General features: G+C 49.3%; 1 protein-coding gene across 3 annotated transcripts; it reads right to left on the reverse strand.

Moving 5' to 3' along the window:
- Positions 1-152: 152 nt before the first annotated feature.
- On the reverse strand, positions 153-16977 carry DDX59 (DEAD-box helicase 59). 3 transcript variants are annotated; one of them, XM_061383725.1, is made up of 8 exons: positions 16831-16977; positions 15302-16119; positions 13984-14151; positions 10037-10126; positions 5778-6029; positions 4716-4868; positions 4037-4165; positions 153-643 (listed from the first exon to the last, which is right to left on the reverse strand). In XM_061383725.1, the coding sequence occupies exons 2-8, from the start codon at positions 16106-16108 to the stop codon at positions 380-382; spliced, it is 1863 nt and encodes a 620-aa protein (XP_061239709.1). In that variant the 5' UTR covers positions 16109-16119; positions 16831-16977; the 3' UTR covers positions 153-379. The 3 variants fall into 3 exon arrangements, with proteins under 3 accessions (XP_061239709.1, XP_061239711.1, XP_061239712.1); XM_061383727.1 differs by having other exon boundaries at positions 16767-16977; XM_061383728.1 differs by lacking the exon at positions 16831-16977 and adding an exon at positions 16319-16585.
- Between the last annotated feature and the right edge of the window lie 208 nt (positions 16978-17185).

Raw genomic sequence — 17185 nt, forward strand, 5'->3', positions numbered from 1 at the left:
CACTGATTCAACAATAATCCAGGTGCCAACACGCATGCACACAAGGGATACGAAACAGAAGAGTCGCCATCCGAGTCAGGCCATGCAGGTCTCTGCTTCTGACGATAGCTAGGAGCAATACTGATTGGAAAAAAAAAAAAGGACTTTTCCCAGAGAGAAAAAAATTTTATTTAGCAATTCACTTTCTGATGTTTTTAATTTAGGAAAATTAAAAAGGTAAATAAATACAATATGGCTGTATAAACTTAATTATTAAAACTTTTTACATCATGTTAATTTTGTTTCATGTCCATGTCACATTTATCAACTCACACAGTAACAGTGTACAGAAGTTTCACTGACGATACACAATAAAAATGATTCAAGGTGGCATAACAAGTCACTTCTGAGCATTACTTCTATCGTGCTTTCTAATAATGTCCATAAGATTGGCCCCCGTAACCAGATTGTCCTGTGTCTGTCTGTCTTTTTGCTGTTCCTTTCTCTTCTGGTCGTGAAGGTAAGGGGAATTTAACAGCTGTGGGGGGAGAAGGGACCCTGTGGGTTTCACACGTTTTGCAATGTCCCAGAAGAGTCTTTTCGAGTTGTTATTGATGAAAGTGATCGCTGTTCCATGTTGACCTAATCGCCCCACTCTTCCAATCTGAAATGAAATGCAAAGGACATTTTCAAAATGCTCACACGAAATCCTCACATCTCTTGAAAGAAATTGAACAGTAGTATTTAAAGAGGCTTCACTACGATGAGGATTTGTCCAGATGGCATCTGCTGAGTTGGTCCTCCCAATATACCTGTGACATCAATTTAGGGGGCTGCCATTAGCACAGTCCAAATAGAAAACAAAACCAGTAAGAGTACTGTCTGTGAAACTTGTGTTTCGGTCACGCGCGCGCGTGTGTGTGTGTGTGTGTGTGTTTGTATGTACATGCAGGAGTAAGGACACAAAGATGCTTCTTACTGCGAATGAGTTATGGTAAAAACTTTTCGAAAGCTACTAAAATTAGGGGTGAAAGGACTACCTTCTTCAGGGCACTTAGATGCCTTGAGGTCTGAGGTTGAAGCAAATCCGCTTTTGCATGAAGTTATTTCTCTTTCTGACAGAACTAAACACACACAAATTTGTGGAGACCTATGATAAGGAAGAAAACTGACATGTCTCCAAATATACTGAGAAACTCTTCAAAAGGGAGAGAAAGACACAATCCTGGTCAATTTCTGCTCCTTAATTGAAAATGAAGTATATTCAGATTATTTAAATGAATCGATTGTTCCTCCCACTAGGAATTTCTCTTACAGATGTATTTGCAGGAGAGGCCCCGGCAGCTGAGTGCCTGGGTGTTTACCACCACCGCGCTGGAAACATCTGGTCATCCAGCAGCGAGGGATTTGTTAAACAAATGACAGGACATCCATGTAATACACTCCCACGCAACCACAAAAACAGAACGAGCCAGATTCAACAAGAAAAGCCTTTAAAGCGCTCAGAACAGTGCCTGCCCTCGGCTAAGCACTCAGTGCATACTAACACTTGGTGAAGGCACCTCGGGTGAGCCGTGAGAAGGCAAGACGTCAGAGATTCATTCACTAACAAAGGGAGGAGGCCTGGCGCAGACGCGGCACACGCACATGCTGCTGTTCAGCCGCTCAAGTCGTGTCTGACTCTTTGCAGACCCGTGGACTGCAGCCTGTCAGGCACCTCTGTCCACGGGATTCTCCAGGCAAGAATACTGGAGTGGGTTGCCATGCCCTCCTCCAAGGGATCTTCCCGATCCAGGGATTGAACCCACATCTCTTGCATTGGCAGCTGGATTCTTTACCACTGAGCCACCGGGGAAGCCCCATGGAATACTCCTCAGCCACGAAAGAGAATCAAACAATGCCATCTGTAACAACATGGACCCAACTAGAAATGATCACACTAAGTGAGGAGAGTCAGAGGAAGACAAACACCGTGTGATGTCACTCATGTGTGGAACCTAAAAAAAAGATACAAATGAATTTAAGTCCAAAACAGAAAGAGACTAACAGAAAACGAGCGTGTGGTTACTAAAGGGGAAGGGGAGTGGGATGAGGGATAAATCAGCAGATTGGGATTAACAGATACACACTAATGCCCATAAAACAGGAAAACAAGGACGCACTGCACAGCACAGGGACCGCTACTCAACATCGTGTGATAACCTACGAGGGAGAAGAGCCTGAAAACGCGCACGCACACACACACACACACACACAGCATCACAGCGGTGCCCACAGTAACTGCCAGCCACGGGGCTGACCTGGACAAGGGAGAGATGAGTACGTAGTTACAACCAGCACACTTGTTTAAGAAGCTTCTTGAGTATTTTAACATTCCACACAGATTTCTATCCACAAAATTATCAAACTGAAAGTTTGGAAGAACATGAGCTTCAGGCACTTGAACACTCAGCCCTGTGGAATAACCAAGTCTCTGAGGCACAGGGAAATGAGGCGGTGTGGACAAAACAGGGAGGGAGGGCGGGCAGACGGCCAGATGATCAAGACTTGGGGGAATAAAGCAGCGGCGCAGTAAAGGCGCTACGGGCGTTTCAGTGGGTGAGCCCCGCAAACACGACACTCAGAGGTGGTTCTAAGAACAGCAGCGAAAGACTTCACTCCAAGAGGCTGCAAGTGACGCCGGGAAGGAAGGAGGCAGCGGCCAGGGAGATAACACAGCGCTGAGAGAGGCTCTGTTCCTGCCGGAAAGAGGAGAGGTGCTTATCTCTAGAGCAAAGGGAGGGGACAGACCCCGAGAGGGGAAGGTCTAGAGCAAACAGGGACATGGAGAGGCGACGGAAGACACGATTCCTGAAACACAGACACTCCAACAGACCAACTTTGTTTTGGCCAGATGTAGCAACTTAAGACAACCTTTTAAATAAAGCCCTCTTTTTCTCCTTATAAAGGCCATTTAATACGCTCACTGAAGAAAACAAAAAACACAAAGAAAAAACTAAACCAAAAGCTAACCACTTAAATTTTTCTAACAAACATCGCAGGCTGTTTTTTCCAGCTAATTTTTTTAAATTTTATTTATTTATTTCACTGCTGCACCGGTTTTTCTCTAGTTGTGGCGAGCAGGGGCTACTCTAGCTGCAATGGTTTCTCCTGTTGGTGCCCCTCTAGGGCACCAGGGCTCAGCAGCTGCAGCTCCCGGGCTCCAGAGCACAGGCTCAATAGCTGTGGTGCATGGGCTTGGTTGCTCCGAGGTGGGTGGGACCTCCCCACACCAGGGACCAAGCCCATGTCTCCTGCGTTGGCAGGCAGATTCTTAACCACTGAGCCACCAGGGGAGCCCCCAACTAAATTTTAATGCATTCCAGGCATCCACATAGTTCTTCTGAAAAAACATACTTAGTTTATATACATTTATCGTTTTACCCTTTGGCCGCACGGTAAAGCAGGTAGGATCTTGGTTCCCCACACCAGGCAGGGATCAGACCGGAGTCCCCTGCAGTGGAAGCATGGAGTCTTAACTACTAGACCACCAGGGAAGTCCTTAAATACATATATTTTAAAAGCAAAAATATATGCAGTTTTATGTTCTGCTTAAAAAAAAACTCACGACTATATCGACAATACCTTGCATAAGAAAATGCATGAGTAGGGTCTTCCCTGGTGATTTGGTGGTAAAGAATCTGCTGCCACTGCAGGAGACACGGGTTCGATCCCTGCTCTGAGAAGATTCTATGCACCACGGAGCAGCTAAGCCCCTGCACCCCAACTACTGAGCCTGTGCTCTGAGCCTGGGCTCCGCAACGAGACAAGCCACTGCAACGAGGAGGCTGCACGCTGCAACTAGGGAGCAGTCCCCACTCCCCACGACTAGAGAGGAGCCCCCGCTCCCCACTACTAGAGAGGAGCCCCAACTCACCACAGCTAGGGAGAGGTCCCCGCTCCCCACAATATGCAAGAAGCCCGAACAGCAACGAAGACCCAGCACAGCCGAAAATAAACATCTTTTTTAAAAAACAAAATTCATGAGCAAAACGGTGGTGCTGAGTAAACCTTTTACCTGATGCACGTACTCGTCCATGCTGGAGGGCATGTCGAAATTGACGACCAGCTTGACGCCGACCAAGTCCAGGCCTCTTCCCAGGACCCCTGTGCTCACCACAACATCATAGTCTCCTTCGAGCAGCCCCTTTCCAAAACAGCAGCAAAACTCATTATGCAGAGCTTATCGTGAGTGGTTTTCTGTCATTCAGGCCCTTTCTCTTCGCAACACCTTCTTCAGTACTGTGGCTGCACCACCTCTGCAGGGTGTAGAGCTCTTGGAATACAAGGTGATACAGGCAGCCTCCGTCCCTTCCGACCCCACCCCAAACCTTTTCTATTAATTGGTTCAGGCAAACCTTTTCCAAAAGTGAACCACTCTCTGCCCCAGTCCAAAGTGACCTGATTTCACAGATGGCCGATTCTGAATTATTAATCTGTTTAGGGGACAATTCCAAGCGAACAGGTTTACTGCTCCCAAAACACAGAAGCCTTAGCAAGAGGGACAACTACCATCACACCACTGCTTGCCTGAAATTCTCAGAGTCATTAAAAAAAAGGATCAGCTTTAAAAACAGCTGGAAAAAAATTTTAGTAAGTAAATAAAAATAAAAAAACAGCTGATACTATGGTACCTCTTGAAAATGAGGCAAAGCAGATTTAGGGGCAAGAGAACAAAGCAGAATGCTGGGTGTCACCTTCAGTATGTTCTTCCTTTCCATCTGAGTCTTATCCGAGTGTACAGAGGTGCTCTTCAGACCCGTGATTTTCTGCACGGCCTCGCTCAACAGATCTGCTCCCAGCTTGCAGTCCACAAAAACTAACACTGGAGGCTTAAAGAGTTTCTTATCCTAAAATAGTAACAGCACATATTGAAGGTTATTCCTATAATTTCCAACGGGATGCTTTTCTGAAAGCACTCGTGTGAGCTGGTTATCCACTGGTTTATCAACACTGTCAGGGAGGGAAAAGGACATTCTGTTCAAATGACTGCTTTCTTTAAAATATGCACAAACAGAAGCCGAACAGTGTATGTCCTTCAGATTTCTCCATCACCGCGTTAATACTACGAAAATAGTTTTACAACTTAAAGTGCAATTTAAAGTTTCCAATACTGTTCAGAAGTCAGTACAAACCATACTTAACACTGTATCTTTAGGTAACTAGGCTAGTACACACCACTCCCTTAAGCTGCTGCTGCTGCTGCTAAGTCGCTTCGGTCTTGCCCGACTCTGTGCGACCCCACAGACGGCAGCCCACCAGGTTCCCCTGTCCCTGGGATTCTCCAGGCAAGAACACTGGAGCGGGCTGCCATTTCCTTCTCCCTTAAGCTAGTTACTGTCAAAAATTTCTATTTCTCAAGGACAGAACAAGAACAGCCAAAAAAGCACTTGTCTTTGTTTTTTTTTAGCCACTCAGTGTGGCACGTGGATCCTACGTCCCCAGGCAGGGCCTGAACTCAGGTCCCCCGCATGGGGAGTGACGAGTCCTAAGCCCTGGACTGCCAGGGAAGCACTGCAATGACCTCGATCTTTAAATACTGTTCTATAAAACAGAAAAGAAAACCAACCTTGTGTCTACACTGCATGTTTTCACAAAAATGTATCTGAACCCCACAGAATTCTGAAGGAAGCAAAGCAGTTTATGATGAAATTCCCAGAGCAGGTTCCCCCAGAGCCACGTCCAAACAGCACCGTCTCCAGAGCCGTGGAGGGTGCCAACACCGCGCACAACGCGGGGCTGACCGCTCTCCCACTCACGTTCAAGATTTCAAACAGTTTTTTCTTTTTGGCTGGCTCTTCCACCCACAGGACGATCTGGCGCACGCTGGGGCAGGGCAGGTTCCTCTCTCCGGCGGTGATCGCCACGGGGTCTCGCAGGAGCTGGCAGGCGAGCTGCTCTACACTGGCCGGGATTGTGGCCGACGCCAGGACGGTCTGACAGTCGTGAGGCAGCTGCTCCAGAACGTCAAGCACTTGCTGCTGAAAGCCCATCTTCAACATGGTGTCAGCCTGGAATGAGACCACTGCAAGTCAGTCTTACACGGAACCCAGAGCACCCTGGAGGAAAACGGACACAGTTAAGAACCTAAAACGTTAAATGCTCTCTACACGGAAAAATACACCACGACGTCAAAAGACACGGGATTAACTGGGGAAAACACACGTTTATTTCAAGCTTGTATAACTGTTTACAGTGATATACAAAGATTTCCAAAATTTGCTTATTTTTGGCTGCGTCAGGTTTTAATTGTGACCCTTGGGTTCTCTAGTTGAGACACTCGGGCTCAGCTCCCTCAGCGGGTGGGATCTTATCTCCCTGACCTGGGATGGGAGCTGCGACCCCACAGTGGGAGGCAGACTCCCAACCACTCGACTCCCAGAGAAATCCCAGCAAGATTTTTATCATGGTGTCATTAACAGTGGCCAAAAAAGGCACAGACTTTAGATATACATCGGTAGAGGATTTGTTAAATAAATTATGGTAAATCCACACAATACAATGCTATGCTACCATGAAAAATGACCAGAGAGCTCTTTATTAAATGATAATGAGTCACTGCTAGAAGGAAAGAAGGAAAATACAGACAGAACACTGTATACCATGAGCCCATTTGTATATATACTCGGGAAACTTAACTGCTAACTCTGGGGAGAAGATTTATGAGCTGGGGTGTGAAAGTGAAAGTCACTCAGTCGTGTCCGACTCTCTGTGACCCCATGGAATACAGTCCATGGAATTCTCCAGGCCTGAATACTGCAGTGGGTGGCCTTTCCCTTCTCCAGGGCATCTTCCCAACTTGGAGATCGAACCCAGGTCTCCCACATTGCAGGCAAATTCTTTACCAGCTGAGCCACAAGGAAAGCCCAAGAATACTGGAGTGGGTAGCCTATCCCTTCTCCAGCGGATCTTCCTGACCCAAGAATCGAACCAGGGTCTCCTGCATTGCAGGTAGATTCTTTACCAACTGAGCTATCAGGGAAGCCTAAGCAGGGGTTAGGGGTACAATTTAATTCATTTTATGGCTTTTTTTTTTTTTTTGCAAAGTTTGACTTTTTTTTTTTTTTTACCACGAACATGTATTTATAATAAAACATGATTTTAAATAAATTAAAACATGTAATTTGGAGGCTTTCACTTCTGTATAAACCTTTGCATTGCTGGTTTTTCTTTTTTTTTTTTTTGCTGCTGGTTTTTCAATAACAATGAATGTACTGCTGAAAAAATAGAAAAAAATGTTTAGGTTTTTAATTTAAAAATAACAAAAGATTAAAGCTACCTTGATTTTCAAATATAACCTTGGTGTCTATAATTTTGGAAAATAAGATATTTAATCATTTTGGTGTCCACTAATGTGCTGTCAGTTAAAATGAAGTTTGATGACCTGTTTTAATATCTCTCACTCTGTAACATTTAAAAAATCTTAAGTAATCATGATGGTCTGGGTTTGATCCTGGCTCTGCATGACCTCAAGCAAGTTAATTAACAGCTTTAAGCTTCAGTTTTTCCTCTTACAGGTGAAATTATAGCAGTAACGACCTCCAAGAAATGTGATGAGAATCAATGAGTTAAAGTATATAGCGTGTGTGTGTGCACTCAGTCATGTCCGACTCTTTTGTGACCCTACGGACTGCAGCCTGGCAGACTCCTCTGTCCATGGGATCTCCCAGGCAAGAATATGGAGTGGGCTGCCATTCCCTACTGCAGGGGATCTTCCCGACCCACGGATCGAACTCAGGTCTCTTGCGTCTCCTGCACTGGCAGGCAGACTCTTTACCTGCGCCTCCTGGGAAGCCCGTGTAAAGCACCAGCATGGTCCTTCTCGGTTCTATTAACTGTGAGACGAGAAAACGCACCCGCAGGGCGTGTGTAAACATCCCCCAGCTCCTCAGCGACCCCGCGGAGCCCCACTCATCTCAGCATCTGCCTTGCTTCTCCTGGTGCAGAAAAAATTACGAGCACAAGAAACAGACCCCTTCCATTTCTCTTCTGGCCTGAGCTCCCTGCAGGGGTTGCCCAGCCCCGTCACCTTTCCTCTGCCTCCTCCCCTCCCACCGCTGTCCAGTCCAGCGCTCACCTCCCTCCCCCTCACCACCTCCTCTGGGTCATCAATCACTCCCCGGGTGCCAAATTCTACAGCCAATCATTAGTCTTCATCTGACTCGGTAAGATGCAATTATTACCATTATTATTATTTTTTAAATACTAACAAGGGCACTGCAGAAAATCTGGTAAACAAAGTGTAAGAAAATAACACCCGTCACCCCTGACCTGACACCCCACCGCCTCCCTTACCTCCCATCTCCTCCCCCCACTACAGCCACCACCCGGCCTCAACAACCCCCAACGCCTGGGAACCAGCCTTCTTGCTTAAAGGCTATTCTGCACGTTGACAACATGAGCCTGATTATAATACACGCAGGCTTAGGATCCTTTAAAGTTTCCCCATGTCTACAGAATAAAGTCTGAATTCCCAAGGCCAGGAGGAAATGAAAAAGAAATAAAATCTCCATGGTTATATTTGGTTATCTCAAGGGGAATATGGGTGTTTTTCCTATTTCCAACTTGTCTTTAACGCATCTAACACATGGATTACTCACAGAATACAGCTGCTTTTCAAACTGCAGAATGGACCATGAATAGTACTTTTTCAAAGCCATTAAAATATAACAGAATAAAAATACAGGAATAGGAAAATCTCATGTTGCAAGGCTAAGCGTTGTTACATGAAAGATCTGTTTCATTTACACACACACACACACGTACACAATATTCATGACCGGTTCCCACCTACACTGCATTTTTTGGAAACCATTATCAACCTGAACTTGGTAAAATCTTATTCTTTCCACACCTCAGTTTCCACTTACGAGTCTATTTCCTACATACCCTGAAGGGGTGTTAACGGAGTGCGAAGTGTGGGAAAACGTACTTTTAAAAGCTCTTACAATTAAAAGCACTACCTACATTTAAGGTGCTTCGAATATTAGAACCGCTCACGATGAACACAAGGCTACTCTAAATGCGGCAGAGCCCCTGGGGGAGACAGAACTCGGGTCCAGATAAGTGGGGGGTGCAGATCGAGGAAGAGGTGGACGCGGCGTCCCTGAATCAAGACCAAACCTGGCCTCATCTTCTGGGAGCCGTCCTTGGCGTCACCCGCATGGACGCCCTCACTCCCAGACAATCTGACGTCACTCCTGAGAGTGCCCGGGCGAAACGCTCACCCACCCACTCAGCGAGCCTTAACTCGTCGCCAAGGGTGACCGACTGTCCCTGTGTGCTGGGCATTCCCTAGACACCAGGCGTGTCTCAGGGGACACTCTAGGGAGACGGGCACTGGCAGGCCCTGTTTTATAGATGTAAAACCTGAGGCGGGTGACGCAGGGCCCCACAGTGCTGAGGAGCTGGGGGCGGACCGGGGACACGGGCTCCAAACCCACGTCTGCTGGTCTAATTACTGGGGCCACGGAGGCAGGCAGGCTGCTGTCACGGGTCAGCACCCAGCACCCCACATTTTCTGATCACGCAGAAAAAATTTAAAAAGCTCCTCCTACTAAACATCATTAACTACTTCCAAAATTCCTGCTAATCGTGACTTGCACCAATTCTTTTTTTGCAGATAAATGACAGACAGCATGTTTTAAAAACTTACACTGAGAATACAGTAGACCTCATCAGTTTATGAGCAAGCCCAATTAAGAAAAGACAGCTGTGGTTTAATTTCAGCTTAGCTGCAGTCTATGCAAGAACTCCGGGAGTTGGTGGTAGACACGGAAGCCTGGCATGCTGCAGTCCATGGGGTCAAAGAGAGTCAGACACGACCGAGTGACTGAACCCAACCAACACGAGAACTAGCTTAAGAACCACTACCGCCAATTTAAAAAAAAAACAAAAAAAAATCCCTGAATTGTTTTCCTTTGGGGGAGAAATTGGTTGAATACACAATACAATTACATAACTATAATGTGCTTTTCATAACTTCTATAAAATTATGTTTTTAAACACCACCACTTACTTCATCCACTACTACAATTTTTATACTGCCGAGTTCTACAGATCTCTGCTTTATTATATCCAGAAGTCGCCCAGGAGTTGCTATGATAACCTGAATAAAAGAAAAAAGGCAAATTAGAGAGTCGGCTGACATCCGTTCATTCATTTACTCCTTTATTCTACACTTAAGAGTGGCTGAGGCATGCCAGACCCTGTGCAAGTACTCAGAACTCGACGATGAGTGAATCAGACTTCGCCCCTGCTCTCATCAGAGCCGCAACACAAAGGGAGAGACAGAACACACACATGCTCACGTGATCAGGACAGGCTGCACACGGAGGGACGTACCGGCCCCAGCTCAGACATTAAGCTGACGCCCACGGGAGTAGCGGGCATGAGCACGCCGGGACGACCAGGGAGAGGGGAGGGCGTCGTGGTGGTGAGGCTGGGGGCAGGGAGGTGACGGCAGAGGGGAGAACACGTGGCTGAGGCCAAGGTGTGGCAGGGGCCAGACTGGGGGCGACCTCAGACACGCTGACCCTGATCTGGCTCCGTGAACAAGGGCACCCTCCTTGCCCTCTCTGGGCCTGCCACTTCACTTCCAAATTACGAGGCTGTGGATAGTGAATTCAAGGTCGCTCAACGCTCTTGCTGCTGCTGCTGCTAAGTCGCTTCAGTCGTGTCCCAGTCTGTGCAACCCCACAGACAGAAGCCCACCAGGCTCCCCGTCCCTGGGATTCTCCAGGCAAGAACACTGGAGTGGGTTGCCATTTCCTTCTCCAATGCCTGAAAGTGAAAAGTGAAAGGGAAGTCGCTCAGTCGTGTCCAACTCTTAGCGATGGACTGCAGCCTGCCGGGCTCCTCCGTCCATGGGATTTTCCAGGCAAGAGTACTGGAGTGGGGTGCCATTGCCTTCTCCATCAAGGCTCTTAGCAGTGTAGTATTACATTAGCTGAAGTTGTGGTCCACGTAGGGGCTTTCTGGAATTCCCTGATGGTCTGGTGGCTAAGACTCCATGCTCCCAAGTGCAGGGAACCCAAGTTCAATCTGTCGTCAGGAAGCCAGACCCCACATGGTGAACTAAGGGTCCACATGCTGCGACTCAAGAGCCACGTGTCACAACTAATGCCCAGCACAGCCAAATACACAAACAAAGGCTACACATAAACATAAAGGAAGCAGGGGCTCCTCAGCCAAACTTGGGCAGCCATGGTGGCTCGGGCACACAATCACGGCCTGAGTCTGTCCTCCCATCCATCCTAAGACGCAAACACGAACAGCCACAGTAAGGATTAAACAAGGAGGGCCGGGGTGACCCTGGTGGACTTGCAAATAAGCCCACACACTCAGCTGCACCCACTTTTCCGGTCCACACCGCCCAGTGCTAACCCTGCTGTGCGTGATAAAAGGCCTGGAACCCTAGCGCACAGGGCTTGGCTTGGCTTCTGTGTCCTTCACACACCCACAAACATCAAGCTGGTTTTAATTATGCTGACGTGACTTCACTCCTTTTCTTCCATCTTCCCCTCTGATGATTTGGAAGTTATGAACTTTTTTTCGCTCTTTGAGTGCTTCCCCTGGAATGCCAGTACATCTATCAGTTCAGTTTATTTCAGTTCAGTCGCTTAGTCGTGTCCGACTCTTTGCGACACCCATGAATCGCAGCACGCCAGGCCTCCCTGTCCATCACCAACTCCTGGAGTTCACTCAAACTCTTGTCCATTGACTTGGTAATACCATCCAGCCATCTCATCCTCTGTCGTCCCCTTCTCCTCCTGTCCCCAATCCCTCCCAGCATCAGAGTCTTTTCCAATGAGTCAACTCTTCGCATGAGGTGGCCAAAGTACTGGAGTTTCAGCTTCAGCATCAGTCCTTCCAAAGAAATCCCAGGACTGATCTCCTTCAGAATGGATTGGTTGGATCTCCTTGCAGTCCAAGGGACTCTCAAGAGTCTTCTCTAACACCACAGTTCAAAAGCTTCAATTCTTCGGCGCTCAGCCTTCTTCACAGTCCAACACTCACATCCATACATGACCACTGGAAAAACCATAGCCTTGACTGGACGAACCTTTGTTGGCAAAGTAATGTCTCTGCTTTTAAATATGCTATCTAGGTTGGTCATAACTTTTCTTCCAAGGAGTAAGCGTCTTAACATAAAGTTAATGGACACTTTCAGCTTGTTCTCGAGGCGTGGAGGGCGATGCTTTGACCGCGACCCCATCTCACCTGCACTACACTTGCTGCTGGACAGTGTCCACCCTGGTTTCCAGACACCACACTTGCTCTTGGTCACTGATCATCAGCCTGTCCATTTACTTTGCCCACACGCCCACTGCCGCCTCTGCACCAGCTTCCTTCTGCCCCCACCTTCCTCTCTGGAATCTTCTTTATCTGCAGGATGGCTTCCTCTGCAAGTTCCTGCAGACGGTCCCCTGGCAATACCCTCCCAGTTTTGTTTATCTGAATAGGTCTTCGCCTCGTCCTTCCTCTTGAAAGAGCTTTGCTGAGCAGACAGACAGTTGTTAGTTTTCCTTCCAGAGGGTGCATGTCCACGAGGCCTGACACGGTGTGGGCGGGAGGAGGAGGCCGGATGGAGGCGTCGGAGAGGCTGTGCAGCGCCCAGGGAGGAAGGCCCTGCTCGGGGGAGGGGGCGCTGGGGACACACAGGGGGGCCAGGCAGAGGGATAACACGTAATGGATAAGGGCAGCAGGTTTCTCATGGTCAGAGCGATAAACATGGAAACACAGAGCATAAAAGGAACCTGGTGACGAACGAGAACTGTAACTATTAACAGGAATTCATGGTCTCGAGGTTCCCGAGCAATGACGGCTCAAGAGCAAGGAGCCCAAGGAGAGCCCAGGTCTCAGTTTCCGAACACCGCTCTCTACACAAAGGAGCCAGGGCTCCATGAGGAGTTCAGGGCAGAGGCAAAGAAAGGATGAGCTCAGTGCGCGCCATGCTTTTCAGACAGAAAAGAAAGAAAGGACTCAAACAAGGACAGGGATATGATCAAAGGACACAGAAACCGACCTGAAGGTGCCTCCATGAGCCACCCCAGTAATAATCCTATAAATAAAAAGGAACCATCAGTCCACGTAAAAAAATAAACAAGCGGGGAGTCTGGTGAAGCTTAAAAAATTTACCAACTGAAAGTACTCCTCCTAAAGCACTTACTCAATATGAAAGGTACAAACTTTACTGTGACTTGACAGACGAAAGCATCGGTGCAAAGGACAAACTGAAGCTGTGTGCCACGTAAAAGGATGTAATGAGAAGAACACAGCACCTCTCCCGTGATGTTCCCATCAAAGACACAAAACACCAATCTCAGCAGTTGAGGGCTGTTCTTCAAAAGCCTTGTAATCCTTAAAAATGTCAAGATCAGAAGAAAAAAAGAACGGTAGTTTCCAAACTGAAGGTGCTGAGAGAGGCATGACAGCTACGGGCAACATGGCTGAACCTGATGAAAAGAAGCCGGTGGGACAGCCACCGAGACCTGGGGCGGGGGGGGGTGGGGGGGGTGGGTTTCAGGTACTGACAGCAACATTCACACCCGATGCATTCCAGCCAGGAGGCGGGAATCTCCCGAGTCTGTCACCGGACTGTGATTATGAAGCATGATGTCCTTGTTCGTAGGATTCACTCTCTGATATGTACCAGCCACGATCGTGAGACGAAGCCCACCTTTCAGAGACGCATCTTCGCAACTGGGAGAGAGGGGATACGCCCACCCACATCCAAGAGCAAGTTCAGGGACTGAAGGACATAAATGGATGTGAGACCATCGGACAGCGGTCAACTGTGCTCCTGTCCTTTGTCACACACAGTCCAACCTGCAAATTAAGGCTCACGGAACAGGAGTTTCAAGGCTACCTAAAGCCACACTCTAAAGCCCCTCCTGGGGAGAAAAGCCTTGGTTCCTGCACTGTTTCGGTCCTCTGCAAAGGCGCCCTGTCCAGCGGGCCCACCTGAATGCGCTGGCGCAGGCGGTGCCGCTGGGGGGGCGCGGGCAGGCCTCCCACCAGGAGCGCGGTCCTCAGGCAGGGCAGGCCACTCATCAGCTCCTTGGCCTGCCGCTCGATCTGGATGGCCAGCTCCCTCGTGGGTGTGAGGACCAGCCCCGACGGCGATTTGCTCTGCAAAGATGGAAACACACCCGCGATGAGCTGCCGCTGCTGCGGACTCCAGTCTGCGAGGCAATCCCAGGAGCACCTCCCCTCGGAAACAGATCCCACCAGCCCAACTGCCTCCTGCTCCCTGCAGAGTGCTCCTCCAAAACCCTCAGAAACTACACCCATCTCCCACGAACACGGGTGCACAAAGAAACATCAAAACGGGGACCAGCGGGAGGCGCCCGCGAAAACCGAGGCGGCAACCTGGACGCTTGGCTCCGGTCAGCAGGACTGTGTGATCTCGGGCCATCCTCCTCCAAGGAAGAGGCCCGCTGGTCTCCATGAAGAGCCGGGTCAGGCCCGGCATCGCCCGCCGGTTTCCCCTTAGTGCCTTGTAGATTCACTTCTGTCTCTGTCCAAAAACCTCATAGTGTACAAATATTCTATCAGGTTGGCCAAAAAATTCATCTGTGTTTTTCCATAAGATTACAGAAAAACTCAAACTTTTTGGCCAACCCAAAGTTCTGGGTTGATTTTCATCTATATCTTGACCATCTAGTCCTTCCTTTTATTTTTTTCTCACATTATCTTCTACTACAGTTTAGTTTTCTGAAATTCCCTTTCTCTCTTCTTCCTTCACCTGTTATTTCTCACTCCTTTCCCTCTTGCCATACTTCAAACCTCACAAACTCACCAGTACTTGGTGAATAATCACTCAGAATGTCTTTTAGTCTCATTATGTGAGGGAATGCTTATAAATGAGCAAGAAAGGCAAGATGCTATCATTTTTAAGATGAAACAGAGATCATCCTTAAGGATACATGCTGAAACTCCACAATAGACTTGTGACTTTAGTATTAGGTATTTCAAGACACAAACTCAAAGGACTCTAGACTGACACCAAAATCACAGCCCATCTGGTCAGCAGGACTTTCCCCCCAAAGCCAAAGCATGAAAGCTCCTTAAATAGAAAATTCATTAAGAGGAAACCATTTTGGAAGTGATTTTTTTTTTCAGACCTTCAGTGAAGACATTGGTTCAACATAATACAGTTGAGTCCCAGTTACTAACGACCTAGGTATTCAGTTCCAGTTCCAGTTTTTTAACAAGCTTGAGGCTGATGCTGGATAAACCCCTCGCCTGTTTGAGCTCACACAGGTGAGCTCTAACTCACCTGAGACAGAGCTCGCAGGATGACTGGAAGCAGGAAGGCGGCCGTTTTTCCGGAGCCGGTGTCCGCGCTGGCCAGCACGTCTCTGCCCAGAAGGCCCACCGGAATCATCTGCATCTGGATGGGGGTGGGCACCTCGTAACCGGAGGCCTTGAGGTTGCGGTTTAGGGCCTCGGGGAAGCCGCAGTGCTCAAAGTCAACGATGGGCCTGGGGACGCCTCGGCCTCGGACCGTGATCCCCAGCTGCCGCCTGAGGTTCTCAATCTGGTCCTCCCGAAGGTGCGAGATGAAAGCATGCTCGGTGTAGACGTAGGGGGCAGGGCCCGGCGCTGCCGGCTCGGAGCCCGCTTTCTGGGGGCGGCTCGGCTCGGACGCTGCCTCCACGCCCCTCACCTGCAGCAGGTGCTTGGCTTTACACTCCAGGCTGCACACGTCTTCATCCGTCTCGTCGCACACGTACTCGCCGTACCGCCCGCACACCACGCATATGGGCTCCCCGGGCTCGGCCTGCCGCTGGGTTTTGGAGAAGGACTTCACCGGCTCTTCGGGGAGATCGCCAGCCTGTGTCCCTGGCTCGGAGTCAGGCAGAGTCCCTTCAGACACCGGGCCAGTAGGCCCGGGGAGAGGGTGCGGCTGGGCCCCTTGGTGGGCCGCTGCGGCAGCCCCTTCGGTGCCCGAGGCATCGGCAAGACCGTCCCCACCTGCATCCAGCCCCCGGTCTTCTGCCTCGGCTTTGACTTTCTTGGCTACACAATTTCCACTGTCATCGTTAGCGTTCCGCTTGATTTTCAGGGATCTTGGAACGAACATCCTTCAATACTCTGCGGAGGAAATTATACCCTGATTTATTTTACCCTCATTAAAGTCACGGATAAAGTACCCTAAAGTCATCACGTCCCTGGGCTATGCCTCCAAAGAACAGAAAAGACAGTGCTGACCTCAGGCTTCCCTCCCACCCTCCAAGTCCCCCTGGTGAAGACAGTCCTGGCTCCACGCTGCACACGGATTCGCACCACTGACCTGTCTGTGGACTGCCTTGCACTCTGACATAACCAGACATCACAGAAATTCTGGGGTAGACCTTTCTGTTACACGCCCACACAGAAAATACAAGAAGAGGGCTACTTCGCAACTGGACTCTTGACAACAAAAGTGCAAGCATCAACAGTAACACGTGCCCAGAGGTTACTAGGTCCCAGGGTCGCCCCAAGGGCACACGCACGTCCTTCTGTTGTGACCTGTGCTACAAGCTCAGGTCTCAGCGGGGACTCAGCACTTGGGGGCCGAGGGACTCGGAGCGCACACCTTCTCGGTGCGTGCAAGCTCCCAACCACAGCTTTTCCTATTTACAACAGAAACTGGGTTTTACAAAATGACAGAAATTGGGAACAGGCATTTAACCTAATTTGGGGGCTGTTAAATATGCTGAGAAACAATTTTCAAGAGAAAAAAAAAATTCTTAGGATACATTGCCAGGTTCCATTTTTCCGGAAAAATTCCAACAGAAAAGCAAGTGACGGTCTAGTCACAACCTCAAGTCTCCGAAAAGGTCGAGGGGGCGGGTGAGGAAGGCGCGGCTTCACGCGAGCGGGGAGAGCTCGGAACTGCCGTCCTGCAGGCGGAACCGAGGCGGCGCGTGCGCGGCCGCTAAACCGCGGCCCAGGTCCGCGCCCCTCTCCTCCCCCCACCGACGTCGCCGCTCTCCTCCTCCGACGTCGGCCCCCAGCGGCCACGCACGCAAAGGCGCGTGACGTCACGGCGCCGGCCGCACGCGGGGTTGGGGTAGGGACGGCGGCGCAGGGGAACGGGACCGCGCAAGGCCCAGCCCGCCACCGCGGCCCGGCGCCCGCGGTCCGCACGAAAGGAGTAGGACGGGAGGCAGGCCGA

Source organism: Bos javanicus, chromosome 16, assembly GCF_032452875.1.
Source record: "Bos javanicus breed banteng chromosome 16, ARS-OSU_banteng_1.0, whole genome shotgun sequence".
NCBI lineage: Eukaryota > Metazoa > Chordata > Mammalia > Artiodactyla > Bovidae > Bos > Bos javanicus.